The sequence below is a fragment of the Thalassophryne amazonica genome, chromosome 6 (assembly GCF_902500255.1).
Source record: "Thalassophryne amazonica chromosome 6, fThaAma1.1, whole genome shotgun sequence".
Classification (NCBI taxonomy): Eukaryota; Metazoa; Chordata; class Actinopteri; order Batrachoidiformes; family Batrachoididae; genus Thalassophryne; species Thalassophryne amazonica.
Window position 1 is genome coordinate 104,243,499 of NC_047108.1, and position 13,940 is coordinate 104,257,438.

Sequence of the window (13,940 nt, forward strand, 5' to 3'; positions counted from 1 at the left end):
TTCACTGACGTGCACTGTTCAAAAGGAATTTTTTTCTTATACGACCCACTTTTGTGCCTGCAGGAAATTGTTCATCCTTTTTCCCCCCACTCACAGTCAAAAATAGCTGCACCTGCACTAAAGTGAATCATCTGCAGAAATAATGATCAATTAAATCAACACAATTTGTCACTGGCTGCTAAAACAAGCAGGAATAGACATGTTGACTGTGATTTGAAGAACTGTGACACATCTGTAACGTATTTTTCCACCACTGACTGTGAGCTGCCGAGTGAAATCAGATGAGCAGGCTGGCAGGGGCCTGCACCTCTATATCTTGATGGCTTCCCTTACCATGGTCTCCTCTGCACACCATTCAGCTTCTGAGGACTGCCCAAAGCAAGATTTACCACATATGCAACATTCTTTACATCTCACTGTGATCCATTTAACTGAATTTGAAACAAATTTTTGGTGATTTGAGATCGTGTGACATTTTCACTCACTGGGTGCAATGTTGAGAAATGCTGGTTTCTCAGAATATAAAAGATGGTGAGTCACACCTGACTTTTTCTGGGTCAGGCTCAAAACTTCTCAATTGCCCCTTGTATATGCATATTTTGTCATTTCTGTATTTTTGCATTAGCATTTTGTCCTTTTATGTTTCTTTAAAATGGCTACTAATAACTATGAATACCAAATAAATTCAATAATTTTATACATGGTTTACTCGAAAATCTAATAAGATCATTTATAAAAAATGGGACATAAATGACTTTAAATCCACCTCAAACTCATTGAATCTTTCTTGAATCAAGGTTCACTCTGATATTTCATTGAATGTCAGAATGTCAGTCAGATGTTTTTGGTATATCCTGCAGACACACAAATCAGTGATTGCGCAAGCAAACACTGCTTATTCTGTATTCATTTTTTGACTTTTTTTGGGGGGGGGTATCCTTCCTTGAAAAAAAAATTATATATATATATGTATATATATATAGGAATAGAACATGAAAACGTCCAAGTGTGTTAGTACTGTACCGTCAAACAATACGTATGTTTTATTCAGTATGCACGACTGCTTGTACACCGTTTCAGCTTTCCACATCACAAAATGATGCAGACAATAAAGGGAAAAGTGCATGATTTCACATTCCACTGACCACAGCAGTGAGGGATTAGGCTCCACAGTGAGAGTTGAGCCGGCCACTGGGGATAATAGACCCGGAAAACGTGGGTGTCTGGGTCAGTCTTAGAAAATGAGTGAGTCAGGTCAGTGCACACCTCCACTCAGTTTGCTGGTTAAACTTTTTTTTTTGGCGCCTGAATCATCTGCATCTCATCATGTCACACAACACCTCCCCACTGCTGTGATTCCAGAAAACATACAATAATTTTCTCTGAAGTCTTTACATAATGCATTGAGCTGCTGGGCCCAGAAGAAATGAAGCTCCCTGATGACATACTGTGGCAAAATAAAGAACTACATTTTTAAGATCAGAAATTCAAAATATTAATCCAAATGAGAAAGTAAGATTTTGGATGAAGCTTTGTGTTTTATTACCTTCATGTCTGTACAACACAGTACATAACAGACACCAAAACATTAACAGGGAAACCAAGCCATTGTTCTTTTCTTTAACAATAGATGTGTGAAGTGTATTACTACAGGTATAAGTAAATAATGGTGCAAAAATTAACCTTAAGGAGCGACTTTACAAATGTCTTTACAATCTCCACGCTGCATGTTTAGTGACTTATCAGTGAGTACATGTGAACAGGAAGATTAATGTTGATAAATCAATCATCCCAAACATAAGAATTCACCAACATAAAGTGACTGTTTGGAGATTTAAAATAAACTGCATCATATGTTTAAATCTTAAACTTTAATTGTAACACTTCAAATGCATCTAACAGACTATACACACACACACACACACACACACACCAAACTGAGGCAACAAGATGTTTTTTTTTCTTCCTGCAATGAAATCAAATGAAAGAAAAAAAAATAAAGCAGGTTTACATACATCAAATGGTAATTTTCAAGCATATTGGTTTTTAAAAAGGCAACACAATAAATAACTGGCACAGAGGTTTGGACGATCAAAAACAAAGATGCACAGTGCATTTTACATCTATGGCAAAACTAAATACTAAAGCAAGCACGGAAAACGTTCAGTCATCGCTCTTTGAGAAGGTAACAAGCAGATTGAACAAAACTGAAAGGGGGAGGGAAATCACAATTACATCAAGAGGAATGGGAGAATATGACATTTCCTTATATAGTATTTTGTATTTACAAAGATTTATACAACAGGGGGCTTTGAATGGGGGTTGAGGATTTAACACTAGATTAAGATGTGGAGCAGAACAATCAGATCGTGTAATGCACTAGTTAGAAACCTTGTAAACGTCACATTTCACCTTTTTATCTTCAGTGTCAGTCAGATTCACTTTGTATTTTATCAGGTTCAATATTTATTCGTCCTTACTTTAAGGCATAGGCATCAAGCTTAGGAGGAAGCCTCTTAAGATTTAATAAACCAGGTTTATTAGTTTTCACTTCAGCAAGGAAATTACTTCTTTCTCCACAGCAACCCCCTGCCCAAAACAAAATGTCCCCACTTTTCTGTGGATCTGCGCACCCAGCTGCACAGTTATAAGATCTCCTCCACGCCGTGTGCAAAGATCATGACCAGGCCGGGCTCCAGAATCATGTCCTCCCCCATGTGCTGATTCTCACACGCCATCACCACCACCGCTTGCTTGCCAGGGATCCGTTTGGCAACGTAGTTCTCGTAGTAGCGCCTGTTCATCTGGCGTGTCTCCAGCGTGGCTAGTCCCTGTGGCCAGTTGCGCTCGTGGGCGTTCTCGATCAGATCATTGACGATCGAAAGAGGACAGCCGCTGTCGATGAGAGAGCGTTTAATGACCGTCTGGAGCACAGCATCAGGTGTGGATATCATGCCGCCCCAGCGGGTCACTCTGGCAGGCTGCATGGAGTTGACCCATCTGGAAATAAAAGCAACAGATTTACAAATGTGATTTTGGTTTGGCTACTTGGGAGAAAAATGGAATGCAGGATTTGACTTACTCCAAGATCTCATTGTACTCGATGCTCTCCTCAAGGTTATGGAGGTTGGGGTTAGCGCTGCGGATGGCTCTCATATAGGCTTTTAGCAGCTGAATGTCCCGCTTCTGAGGATTAACAGCAGCAGTTTCAGAAAGCTCCTCAAATGAAACACAGTCTTCAGTATTATCTCAGAGAACTGCAAAAAGTGGCCAGTACTGTACCCAGTATTCTTACCTTAACTTAGTGTTAGCGGATTTTTGACGAATATGAATCCTCACTTCTTTTAGCAAGGGAAGATTCAAAGCTTCCTGATAACAGTGATTATATAAAGTATGCGTGGCCTAAGGCTTTAACCCTCTGGGGCCGACGCCGTCGTATACAACAGCCAAGACCAAGCTTTACTAAATTATAAATAACTTTTCAATGATATGAGATAGAAACTTACTTTTTTTTTTTTTTTGCTGAAAAGTTAACTCCAGACTTTCAAGCCAGCCATCGGCCATCTTTGTACTCCTCATAGAAGCTGTGTGATGTGCGCAATGTGAGTGTCCAATCCGAACTGGTTCACCGTCACATGGTTTTCCAAAATCCAATTGTAGGGCAGATTTACCTCACGTGAAAAGCCAAAGATCGTTTTCAAGAGTGATATGTTACTAGTTGGCCCGTTTGAATAGCCCCCTGGGTGCTCCAATGATTACACACTATTCCAATGCGCCCTGCGCCATTACGCTGTGTGTGAAAGCAGACGGAGAGCCTCTGATGACAATCTCACGTGCTCAAACAAAGAGTGTGTAACTATCAGGATTGCTCCACTAGTTTGCATGTGAATGTTGCTGGATAACTCTGTTGCTTTCTCGGCGTAAAGCACTGTTTACTATATCAAAATAACAAAACCCATAGACCATTTTGTATATATTGTTCAAAATGTGCATTTGTGTTTATTGTTCGAACCTTTTTGTTGTACAGTCTTTCACACAAGACCTCAAATTACCTTTATAAAGTGTCAAAACAGTTGTTTATTATAGTTTGCTGTGTGTTTTGAATAAATGTGTGGAAAATTATTTTTCGCTTTATTTTTTACTTTCTTATTTCTGATTGTAAACCTTTATTACACTTATATAACACAACAAAAACATATATATTCTAAAAGCACAGGTTGTCCTGAAAAAAAAGAGACATAAAACTTGATTGTGGGATGCAGGGAGAGCTGTTAACAGCAATAATAAAACATTTATGCCAGGCGAGTGAACTGTCCAAAAAATGCCCTCGGACCGCAGAAGCGTTAATGTTTACGTTCATATAGACAGTTCGTTTTGAGATTTGTGGATTAATTTGTTGCTTGGCCTTGGCAGTCGGCAACCAGGACCCAGAGTGGTTCCATTAGTGTGGTGGATCCAGCAAAGCACATGCTCCCAAGTGCATGTTGCTTGGAATTTTGTCAATTACACTGAGTGGCCCTTGGAGTCTGGGGGGGGGGGGGGGGGGGGGGGGGGGGATAAAAAAAAAAAAAAATTGACACTGGCCAGTGTCCCCTAGAAAATTTTGAAATATTACATGCAATTTTGTGCAATAAACATACTAAATGAGAGCCATTTCTCAGTCCCATTTTAGTCATAAAAAGCATATTTTTTTTTCATGGCCAGATGGCAGAACTATAATACACAGACTGTCACATGGATTAGAATGCGATGTCATTACCATTTCATAAAACCAGATATTTGCACTGGACTGTTACTGTTCTCTCTCTACATTCATCTAAACATTTGACTTCAGCAATCTGCACAAATGATATGTCTCTTAACATGAACAAAAATAAAATGTGACAAGTAAAGCTGCACCTACTGTTCATTAAGTCACCAATATCACCTTTATTACTCGGGAACACTGATTTGAGTTTAAATTTGATTCATATTCACTTATATAAATGGGAAACACAATAACACGCATTTTCCATCAAGTGTTGATGTCAGCATTTCTGGGACACTGACAACTTCCACGCTGTGCAAAATAACACGCACAAACGTTTACGAGCATGTTAAATGTTTTTCATATTTTTCTCCACATGAATGTTTCACATCCATGTAACAGAAGAAACCAAAAAAAATGCAGATTTAGCAGGCTAACATATCACATTTGCATGGAGACAGTCTGAAGTAAATTCATCCCAAAGAGAGTTTGATTTGTGTGAAATAACTTTAGAACAATGTTTCCATCCATTTCTTTGTAGTTTCAACATGATGCAGCGTTCACGGTAAAATCTGTAACAAAGTCACTCTCTCACTGCTGTGTAGACAAGCGTCGGCACGTTACATTTATCCTTCAGTCTCAGATCAGGACGTGAAAACATGAGACTTAATATCCACTGTGGTGCCTCAACAGAAACATTTCCAGACAATTTTACTAATACAAACATCATGAAATCAGACCACAGACTAAAAACAACGCGGGCCAGGAAAACAAAAATAACCTGATATAATTCGCCATGGAAATAAAAACCCACATTTCTGGGAATTTCTGGGAAAACTACCAATCACTGCAATTATTACAAAATGTAAACAGTTTAGTACTGCATGGTAGTAAATCTGCCGACAGCAGGGCACCCTCAAAAACTAGCTGCAGCTATTTTTGGGAGGCGAGGTTGAAGTAGTTGTCTGCCACCCAGGACCCAAGGCTTATAGTGTGATGGATGCAGGAATGCTAAACAGACTGCATGTACAAAGTTCTTTACCATCTGGATCAGAAGCTCAAAGCGCTTCACATTCACTCACACACCCCGCTGTCAGTGTGCTGCCACACAAGGCAACAGGTGCAACTTGGGTACTAAGGACCTTTCCCAAGGGCCCTAGCAATTTTCTTGATGGGGATTTGAACAGAGGACCCGCTGGTCTCAAACCCATTGCTTTAACCACTAGATCATCACCTCCCACAGTCCCAGTGTGCGGTACTAGAGCATGCTCCCAGACCTGACCTGATTACACACCTGGCTACATAAAACACATTTTTAGAACAATGTATTTCCAGGCCAGGTTTCCAATACAAGTAGAAATTAATAATTTAACAGGCAAGTAGTCTTACTTGTTCCCCCAACTGGTGCTTATGCTCTGCAACGGTTTTCTCCAGTTCTGAAATTTTGCTTTGTTGCTGCTGGACAACGCTCCGCAAATGTTTGATGCATTTGTGGTTTGGCAGTTCATCTTTGGGCATCTCAAGTCTGCAAGAGAGGAGCAGGACAGAGAAAAGAACAGGAGATGAACTTGAATTATTCATGGTCACAACAGGGGGTAACATTCATGTTCATATCCCTCCATCCCTCTACTGTTCCAGTTGTTACCACTACAGCTGATCCTGTTCAGGATTTCAACAACAGAAACATCCATTTACACATCACATAAATTCTTTGTGGAAGTCCAGCAGACACTGGGCAAGGATGTTTGTGACCTCATGTATTGCTCATTAGGTCTACAATAGATGGTGCTCTCTGCTGAATAAAAGTGGTACTACATGTTCAACTTGTTTCCATCTGTGACTGATGTTGAATTATAGCGATTCTGGACTCTAAAACCGGTTTTCACTCACTCACACATCTTCAACCGCTTACTCCAATTAAGGGCCATGGGGGCTGAAGCCTATCCGAGCAGTCTTAGGGCATGAGCTGGGGTACACCCTGGAAAGGACGCCGGTCTGTCACAGGGATACATACAGAGAAAAACCACATTCATCCCCGCACGCACGCCTATGGACAATTTAAAGTTTTCAATCTGCCTAACCTGCATGTCCTTGGATGTGGGAGGAAGCAGAGCACCTGGATGGAACCCACGCAAACTCCACAGGTGGGAATCAATCCCATGACATTCTCGCTGTGAGGCAACAGTGCTAACCGCTAAGCCACTGTGCTGCCCTAAAAACAGATTCTCATGTTGCAAAATTAAATACTGGGATGATATGAATCATCAATAGGGGCAGCACGGTGGCTTAGTGGTTAGCACTGTTGCCTCACCGCAAGAAGGTCATGGGTTCAATTCCCGCCTGTGGCCTTTCTGTGTGGAGTTTGTATGTTCTCCTCGTGTTTGCGTGGGTTTCCTCCCACATCCAAAGACATGCAGGTTAGGTGGGTTGGAATCTTTAAATTGTCCGTAGGTGTGCGTGTGGGTGTGACTGTGTTTGTTTGTGGCCCTGTGACAGATTGGCGTCCTGTCCCGGCTGTACCCCACCTTGCGCTCTATGACTACTGGGATAGGCTCCAGCCCCCATGACCCTTAATTAGATTAAGCGTTGAAGATGAGTGTGTGTGTGAATCATCAATAGAAATGTTTTTCTCCCACGCCAGTGACAACACAGTGGATATCTTCTGTAACACCGAAGCCACTCACCCACAACCCTCCTCACAGTTCACAGGCCGTTTCGGATTGTGCTCACAGTCCTTGAGGTGCGACTGTAGCTGATCCAGGCGTAGTGTGGCAGTACAACCAAAGCTCGCGTTGTCACAGCTGATCTGAAGTTTGGACAGCATGTTGCGCATGATGCGGGGCACAGGTCGGAGGTGAGCTAGCGTCACGACTGTGCGGTCAACAGGACAAATCTGCTGCTGGGCAAACCACTGTGTTATACAAGCGTTGCAGAAAGCATGCTCACAGTGTGGGGCCTAAATTGAGGGGAGCACATACGGTCCAAAATTTAAACCACATTCAGGTACAGATGGTTTCATTGAGAAAGTATGTGGTTTTAGAGAAGAAGTCACCTGCACTGGTTCTTCCAGCACTCCACTGCATATAGGGCACAGTAGGTCTTCATCCACCTCCCCTTGGAACCTCGTGACATCGTACCCCATGGTACATTACTGAAAGCCGCAACCTTTAGTGGCACATAAAACAAAGCAAATTAGGTTTCCAGGAGATTTAGCTGAATTATGGTCTCACGGTTGCTGAAGAGGATTAGTGCCATATGAAAAATGAGGTCCCTCAGAGAACACATGTCGCTGATGGTTCACCAGAGTTTTTAGAAGACTGGGTCAGAAACAGGAGATGGTCATATTCTGGTGACAAATATGGCCACAAATCTACCAAAGAAGAAGGATAAAATCATTCAGAACAATCTTCAAAGAAATGTGTTCAGTGGGCCGGCCTTTAGGCGTAGAAGAGCCGGCCATTAGACTGTGAGGTAGCTCTGAGTCTGTATGGACTTGAGATTTTTTTTTTTTTTTCCCTGAGCTGGCTGCCATTTTCTTGGACCCAAGATACAACAAGCACAATGTTTTTCTAATTTTAATCTCACAATTGTGAGTATCCTGTCAGAAGTCTTATTTTTCACATGGACACAATCCTCTTGGCAGATCATAGATATACATAGATTATTTTATTAGTTCAAAATGTTGCAAACCTACCTCACTCACAAAAGGTCTCAAATGCATCCATTAAGCACTTGACCTGTCAGTGACAGGTCATATCTGGCAAAGACAATCTGTCTGACAAAACAGAGGCACAGACGTCCTGTAAAATAAACAAATATATAAACAAAACAATGCCAACACAAGATTCAGCTCAGTTTGAGTGTTTACTTGACATTTACAATTACTGGTAAGACAATTTGTTTGACTGGGCAATAAAAAGGAATTCTCTGTGAGCTTTACAATCTCTATACTCTCTAGCCTCAGACCCTCAGATGAGGAACAGTTCCAAAGAACATACCAAGTGAGACATGAAATAATTTGTCAATTAAATGATAGTTTTTTTAGTTTACCAAAGATATTTAATAAATCTGCAATTGAATTATTTTCATCATCAATTAATCTGTTGATTATTTTCCAGTTTTGTCCATAAAATGTCAAAAAAGTGAAGAAAAAGAAGAAGAAGAAGAAAAAAAACACTAGAGCATTGCGCTCTTAGAGTTCTGCCAACACTAGTCCCCAATTCCACAAATGTGTACCTTGAAAAAAAATTTCAAGGTCAAAGCCCTGAGCAGTGGCTTTTCATAAACTAAAATATAATACAATATATATACATATCAAAAAGGCTTTTCAATGCAGATACTTTTCAAATATCTGCTAAATCCACAATATGGATCAGATGCGGATCAAACTTAGTCCATTCACTGAGTGTGTCAGTTTGTACCTCAATGTCACAAATGAGAGTGATTGAGGCACTCTGATTGAGCTGTGATGCAAAATGTACACTAAATGGGCTTTTCAATATTAAATTCAAATGTCTACAAAAATCACAATTCAGATCAAACTTTGTCAGGTGATAGTGAGTGCCAGTCTGCACCTCACTTTCAAATATGAGTGTTATTGGGGCACGTCTGCTTAAGATATAATGTAAAGTATACATTAAATGGGGTTTGTTTTCAATGTTAAATTTAAATGGCCACAAAATCTGTAATCTGGATCAGATCTGGATCAATGTTTGTCAGTCGATAAAGGATACATAACACTCTCAAATATGAAATAAATTTGTTCTTTTCTGACAGAGTTATGGATTTAAAAAAAAAAATTCCTTCAATGTTAAAAGGATAGGAATTTTTCCAAGAGTTTTGCTGACTTTGACCTTGAAAACTGAATCAGTTCTTGCCTATCGGGATATAAATCCTCTGTTAAAAATTTCATAATGATATATGGAAAATTATAGGTTTCAAGCTGTTCACAAACAAAAAACACAAACAGGTGCGAAAACATAGCCTAACCTCCTCGTCCTAACTTTGTTGGCGGACACAAAAATCTATGTTTTCTAAAACCCAAGATGACGTACTTAAATGTTTAGTTTAGGCCATGATTCACTCAACGCATTCTGTTTACTGTCAGACAGAATGGAAACCAGAAAATTTATATGAAATCAGAGAACTGAAACATTTAAACAGAGTTAAAACAATTTAATTGATTACCAAAATACTGATAATTCATTTAATAACTGATTAATCACTGCAGCTCTACAAAAGAATTTACAAACAGCCTTTTTCTTTTTGCAGTTTACAAATTAAGAGTACCGCTTACTTGTCTTGTATTTTTGCTGTGCTTTCTCTCACATATTCATGTCGATCTTTCTGTATGATGGGCTGCCATGATTGTGGGTGCATTTTATAAGTGTACAGTACATCCAGAAAGTATTTTGTCCCTCAAAATTCCACTCACAACACCCCATAATGACAACAACTTAATTTTTTTAAATTCTTGCAAATTTATTAAAAACAAGAACAAACCAAGATTTCTGACATCCACCAAACCGGATCACATCCAAAAGTGAGTGGAGTCTTCCATGCCCTAATATCTGTCTGTAGTGCAAATTTGGTGAGAATCTGTTAAATAGTTTTGACATAATCCTTCAAAGCCTATATAAAGTGAAATCTTGATCCATAATCCGGATCATCTCCAAAATTCAGTGGCGTCTTCCATGCCCTAATACAGTGGTATAATGTATTCTAGAAAGGGCCAAGAGGGTGCAGGTTTTCTTTGCAGCCACTGAATCCAGCAGGTGATTTCACTAATGAACTCATCCCATCTGCTCAAAGAAAAGATAACCTGCACCCTCTTGACCCTTTCTGGAATACTTTGGACACCACTGCCCTAATATTTATTTGTGGTGCAAATTTGGTGAGAATCTGTGAAGTAGTTTTTTTTTTTTTGCATAATCCTTCAAAGCCTATATAAAGTGAAATCTTGATCCAAAATCCGGATCACCTCCAAAATGTAATGGAGTCTTCCATGGCCTAATATCTATCTGTGGTGAAAATGTCATCACAATCTGTGCAGTAGTTTTGACATAATCCTGCCAACAGACATACAAATAAATAAATCCATTTATTACGTCCTTGGCGGATGTAACAAACACTACCAAATCATTTGTACATAAGTATTCACAACCTTTGCTCAATACTTTGTTGATGCACCTTTGGCAGCAATTACAGCCTCAAGTCTTCTTGAATATGATGCCACAAACTTGGTGCACCTATCTTTGGGTAGTTTTGCTCATTCCTCTTTGCAGTACCTCTCTCATTTCATATGATTAATCCAAAAATAACTGACAAATTAAATCAATAACGATAACGGTGCTGCTAACTATTTTTGGAGTCATTGATGATGTGACAGCTAACACAACTGGCTCAAACATTTTGTATTAGGATGGCTTCGTTCACAACATATTTATGTCTGAATGATATTGAATCCATTAAAGAGAAGAGCACAGAAATCAGAGCCTGAAACTCCACACAAATGCCAGGTGATGTAATCATATGACTTCCTTTTGCAGCCCGTTTCGCACACATCCTGCTGACCCAAACTGAATGGCCTGATTTCGGAGAAGCAGCGACCCGGTGGACTACAGATGCGTTTCTCCAATCACACTCAGCGTGCTTAGCAACATGCTAATTAGCTAAATGAGTAAGACTCCTGTATTTGCTCTTAATTCTGAAATAAAATGCAACTGAATTAAGTTTATATTGCGGTAAACTGCTGTCCTGTTCGCGGAATAACTGCCGAAGATCAGAAATCAGTGCAAAAGATGATCATTTAAATGTGGCTAATGCAGGCTAACCAACTAGCGTCAACAGTACTGCTGGCTACTACAAGCTAACCAGTTTGCGCTAACTGAAAAATACTTGTTAACAACCATCTTCAGACGAATAAAATGTCTGAATTCAAAGAAAAACTGACCTGACTGCGGGGTTAAACCGATCCTAATCACGGTTTAGGTGTGTTTTCGGATGTGCTGTGGATCGTAGCTCGCTGTTAGCCACGTCCAGCTACATCCTATCGTCTGTATCAGTGTTGCCAGATCCCCCTGTTAAAATAAGCCAATGCAGCTACTAAAACCAGCCCATATGATTTTGATATATATTTTGGCCTCTTACGGCCTCGATGTTAGCAAAAAAAAAAACAAAAAAAAAAACTATTCTGTGTTTGTGTGAGTGGCGGTTTGAAGGATTTTTTTTTTAATTTATATATTTTCAAAACAAACCCAAACTGCCGCAACCCGCCACTTGAAATTTTTGTTTTCTAGGCAACTTGGAAATTAAATACATAAAAAAGGCGGACTTGGCAACTCTACTCTCCGCGTCACTGGCTTGCGAACGTAATATACAGTCGACCTCATCAGGTATATAAAAGGTGCTTTTTTTAAAACAGAGGCAAATAAGAAAACGCCGTAAACAAGTTTTAGCACTTTGGTGCGTTATCCGTGATTCGAAATGGGAGTAAAAAAAACCCTCCAGTTTCCAACGAGAGAGAGAGAAAATCTGTTTCTGAAAGTGAATAATTTATATTTTTTGAGTACATAAAAACTGTTTCAAATATTTTTGTATTTTAATTTTGATAATTACAGTCTACAGTTGTAAAAAATAAAAGTGTATCAAAATATTAGAATAGTTCACAAGATCATAATCATCAGGAGATGACGTAGCCCCCCGGCCCCCACAAATCAGTAATAAGAAGTGTTGGAGTAATTGATTGGTGTTGAGGGATCGCCCACATACACCCTTATGCTAAATCTGAAGGAAATTGGTCAACTGGTTCTTGAGATATAATGCTAACAATGACAATATCTTGAATATCTCGCTGTAACCTTGAAACTGACCCCAAGGTCACTGTGATTGACTGGTGTTTGGGGGAATCACCCAGCTACACCCTTTTGCTAAATATGAATGAAATTGGTCAACTGCTTTGTGAGATACCGCGCTAACAAATGAAAATGGACAGATGGACATGATTATTGCACACATCCTTTATCCCCCCATATTTCATAGGGGGGATAAAAGATGTATAATGCAGAAATATCGAACTTATTAAAGTATTTTAATTTATGCACTCAGTCAGTCCTTGACTGGGGCTCCTTTTGCACAAATTACTGTACCGAAGTGGCGTGGCATGTCAGCGACCAGCCTGCGGCACTGCTGAGGTGTGATGGAAGCCCGAGTTCCTTTGATAGTGGCCTTCAGCCTGTCAGTATGGTTGGGTTTGGTGACTCATCTTCCGCTTGACAATAACCCATAGATTCTTTTTTACAAATGTTAACTCAGCAGTCTTCCCCATCATTGTGGTTGTATGTACTACTACTCCAGAGATTCACAGTATTTATACTGAATAAATAGTTTCTCAAACTTACATTTTGAGATGCCTTTTTATATTTTGAGCTGTAAACTGTTGTTATCAAAATTAGAAGAAAAAAAAAAAACCCACTTGAAACATTCTAGTTTTTTGTTTACACACGTGTTATGTGTGTGTGTACATATACTAGTGCGTTGCCTGTGGCAATACACAGGCTATTTTATAAAATAGGTAGCTGACATTTTTCAATGGTAATAAATTAAGCTAAGTTTATATAATGAATTGGAACGGCATGTGAGTCCAGAATGTTTTCAGAATGTTAGACCACAACAATTTTTAGAAGAACTCAATCCTTTTAATTCCTGTTAATTCTGTATTTTTTCTGTTAACCGACTGTCTTAATGTATTTATAAATTGTTTAGGGTCTTGTTATCATATACACATTATTATTACTATCATTATTATTATTTTATTATTACTTTTATTTTGTCATTTAACTTTTAAATGGACCACAATGGAAATAAGTGTTTTCATTTTCTTGTGTCATCCATGTATTTTTTAACATATTCACAATTATATTATGTACTTACATTGAACTTATGAAATAAAATCACACACGCATGCACTCATTCTTTTAATATAAAGATTATTTACCGCCCCCTGTTGGAATGGCATGTGAGTCCAGAATGTAGTTAGCAACTTTAGATAAGATCCATAGGCTCTCCAAAAATATTAGTCCTATCAATGTTCTGTTTTACCGGCGTTCATCCTTGACCCAAAATGCATAAGTATACCAAACGGCAAATGTCAACTCTCCCCAGTTTCTCCGTGATCAAAGTCACACACACACAC

General features: G+C 39.3%; 1 protein-coding gene across 3 annotated transcripts; it reads right to left on the reverse strand.

Moving 5' to 3' along the window:
- Window positions 1–1,518: 1,518 nt before the first annotated feature.
- Window positions 1,519–11,840, reverse strand: rnf41 (ring finger protein 41). 3 transcript variants are annotated; one of them, XM_034173076.1, is made up of 7 exons: window positions 11,700–11,840; window positions 8,451–8,518; window positions 7,800–7,912; window positions 7,432–7,703; window positions 6,137–6,272; window positions 3,083–3,186; window positions 1,519–3,000 (listed from the first exon to the last, which is right to left on the reverse strand). In XM_034173076.1, the coding sequence occupies exons 3-7, from the start codon at window positions 7,887–7,889 to the stop codon at window positions 2,646–2,648; spliced, it is 957 nt and encodes a 318-aa protein (XP_034028967.1). In that variant the 5' UTR covers window positions 7,890–7,912; window positions 8,451–8,518; window positions 11,700–11,840; the 3' UTR covers window positions 1,519–2,645. The 3 variants fall into 3 exon arrangements, with proteins under 3 accessions (XP_034028967.1, XP_034028965.1, XP_034028966.1); XM_034173074.1 differs by having other exon boundaries at window positions 8,442–8,518; XM_034173075.1 differs by having other exon boundaries at window positions 8,442–8,547; window positions 11,700–11,821.
- Window positions 11,841–13,940: the final 2,100 nt, after the last annotated feature.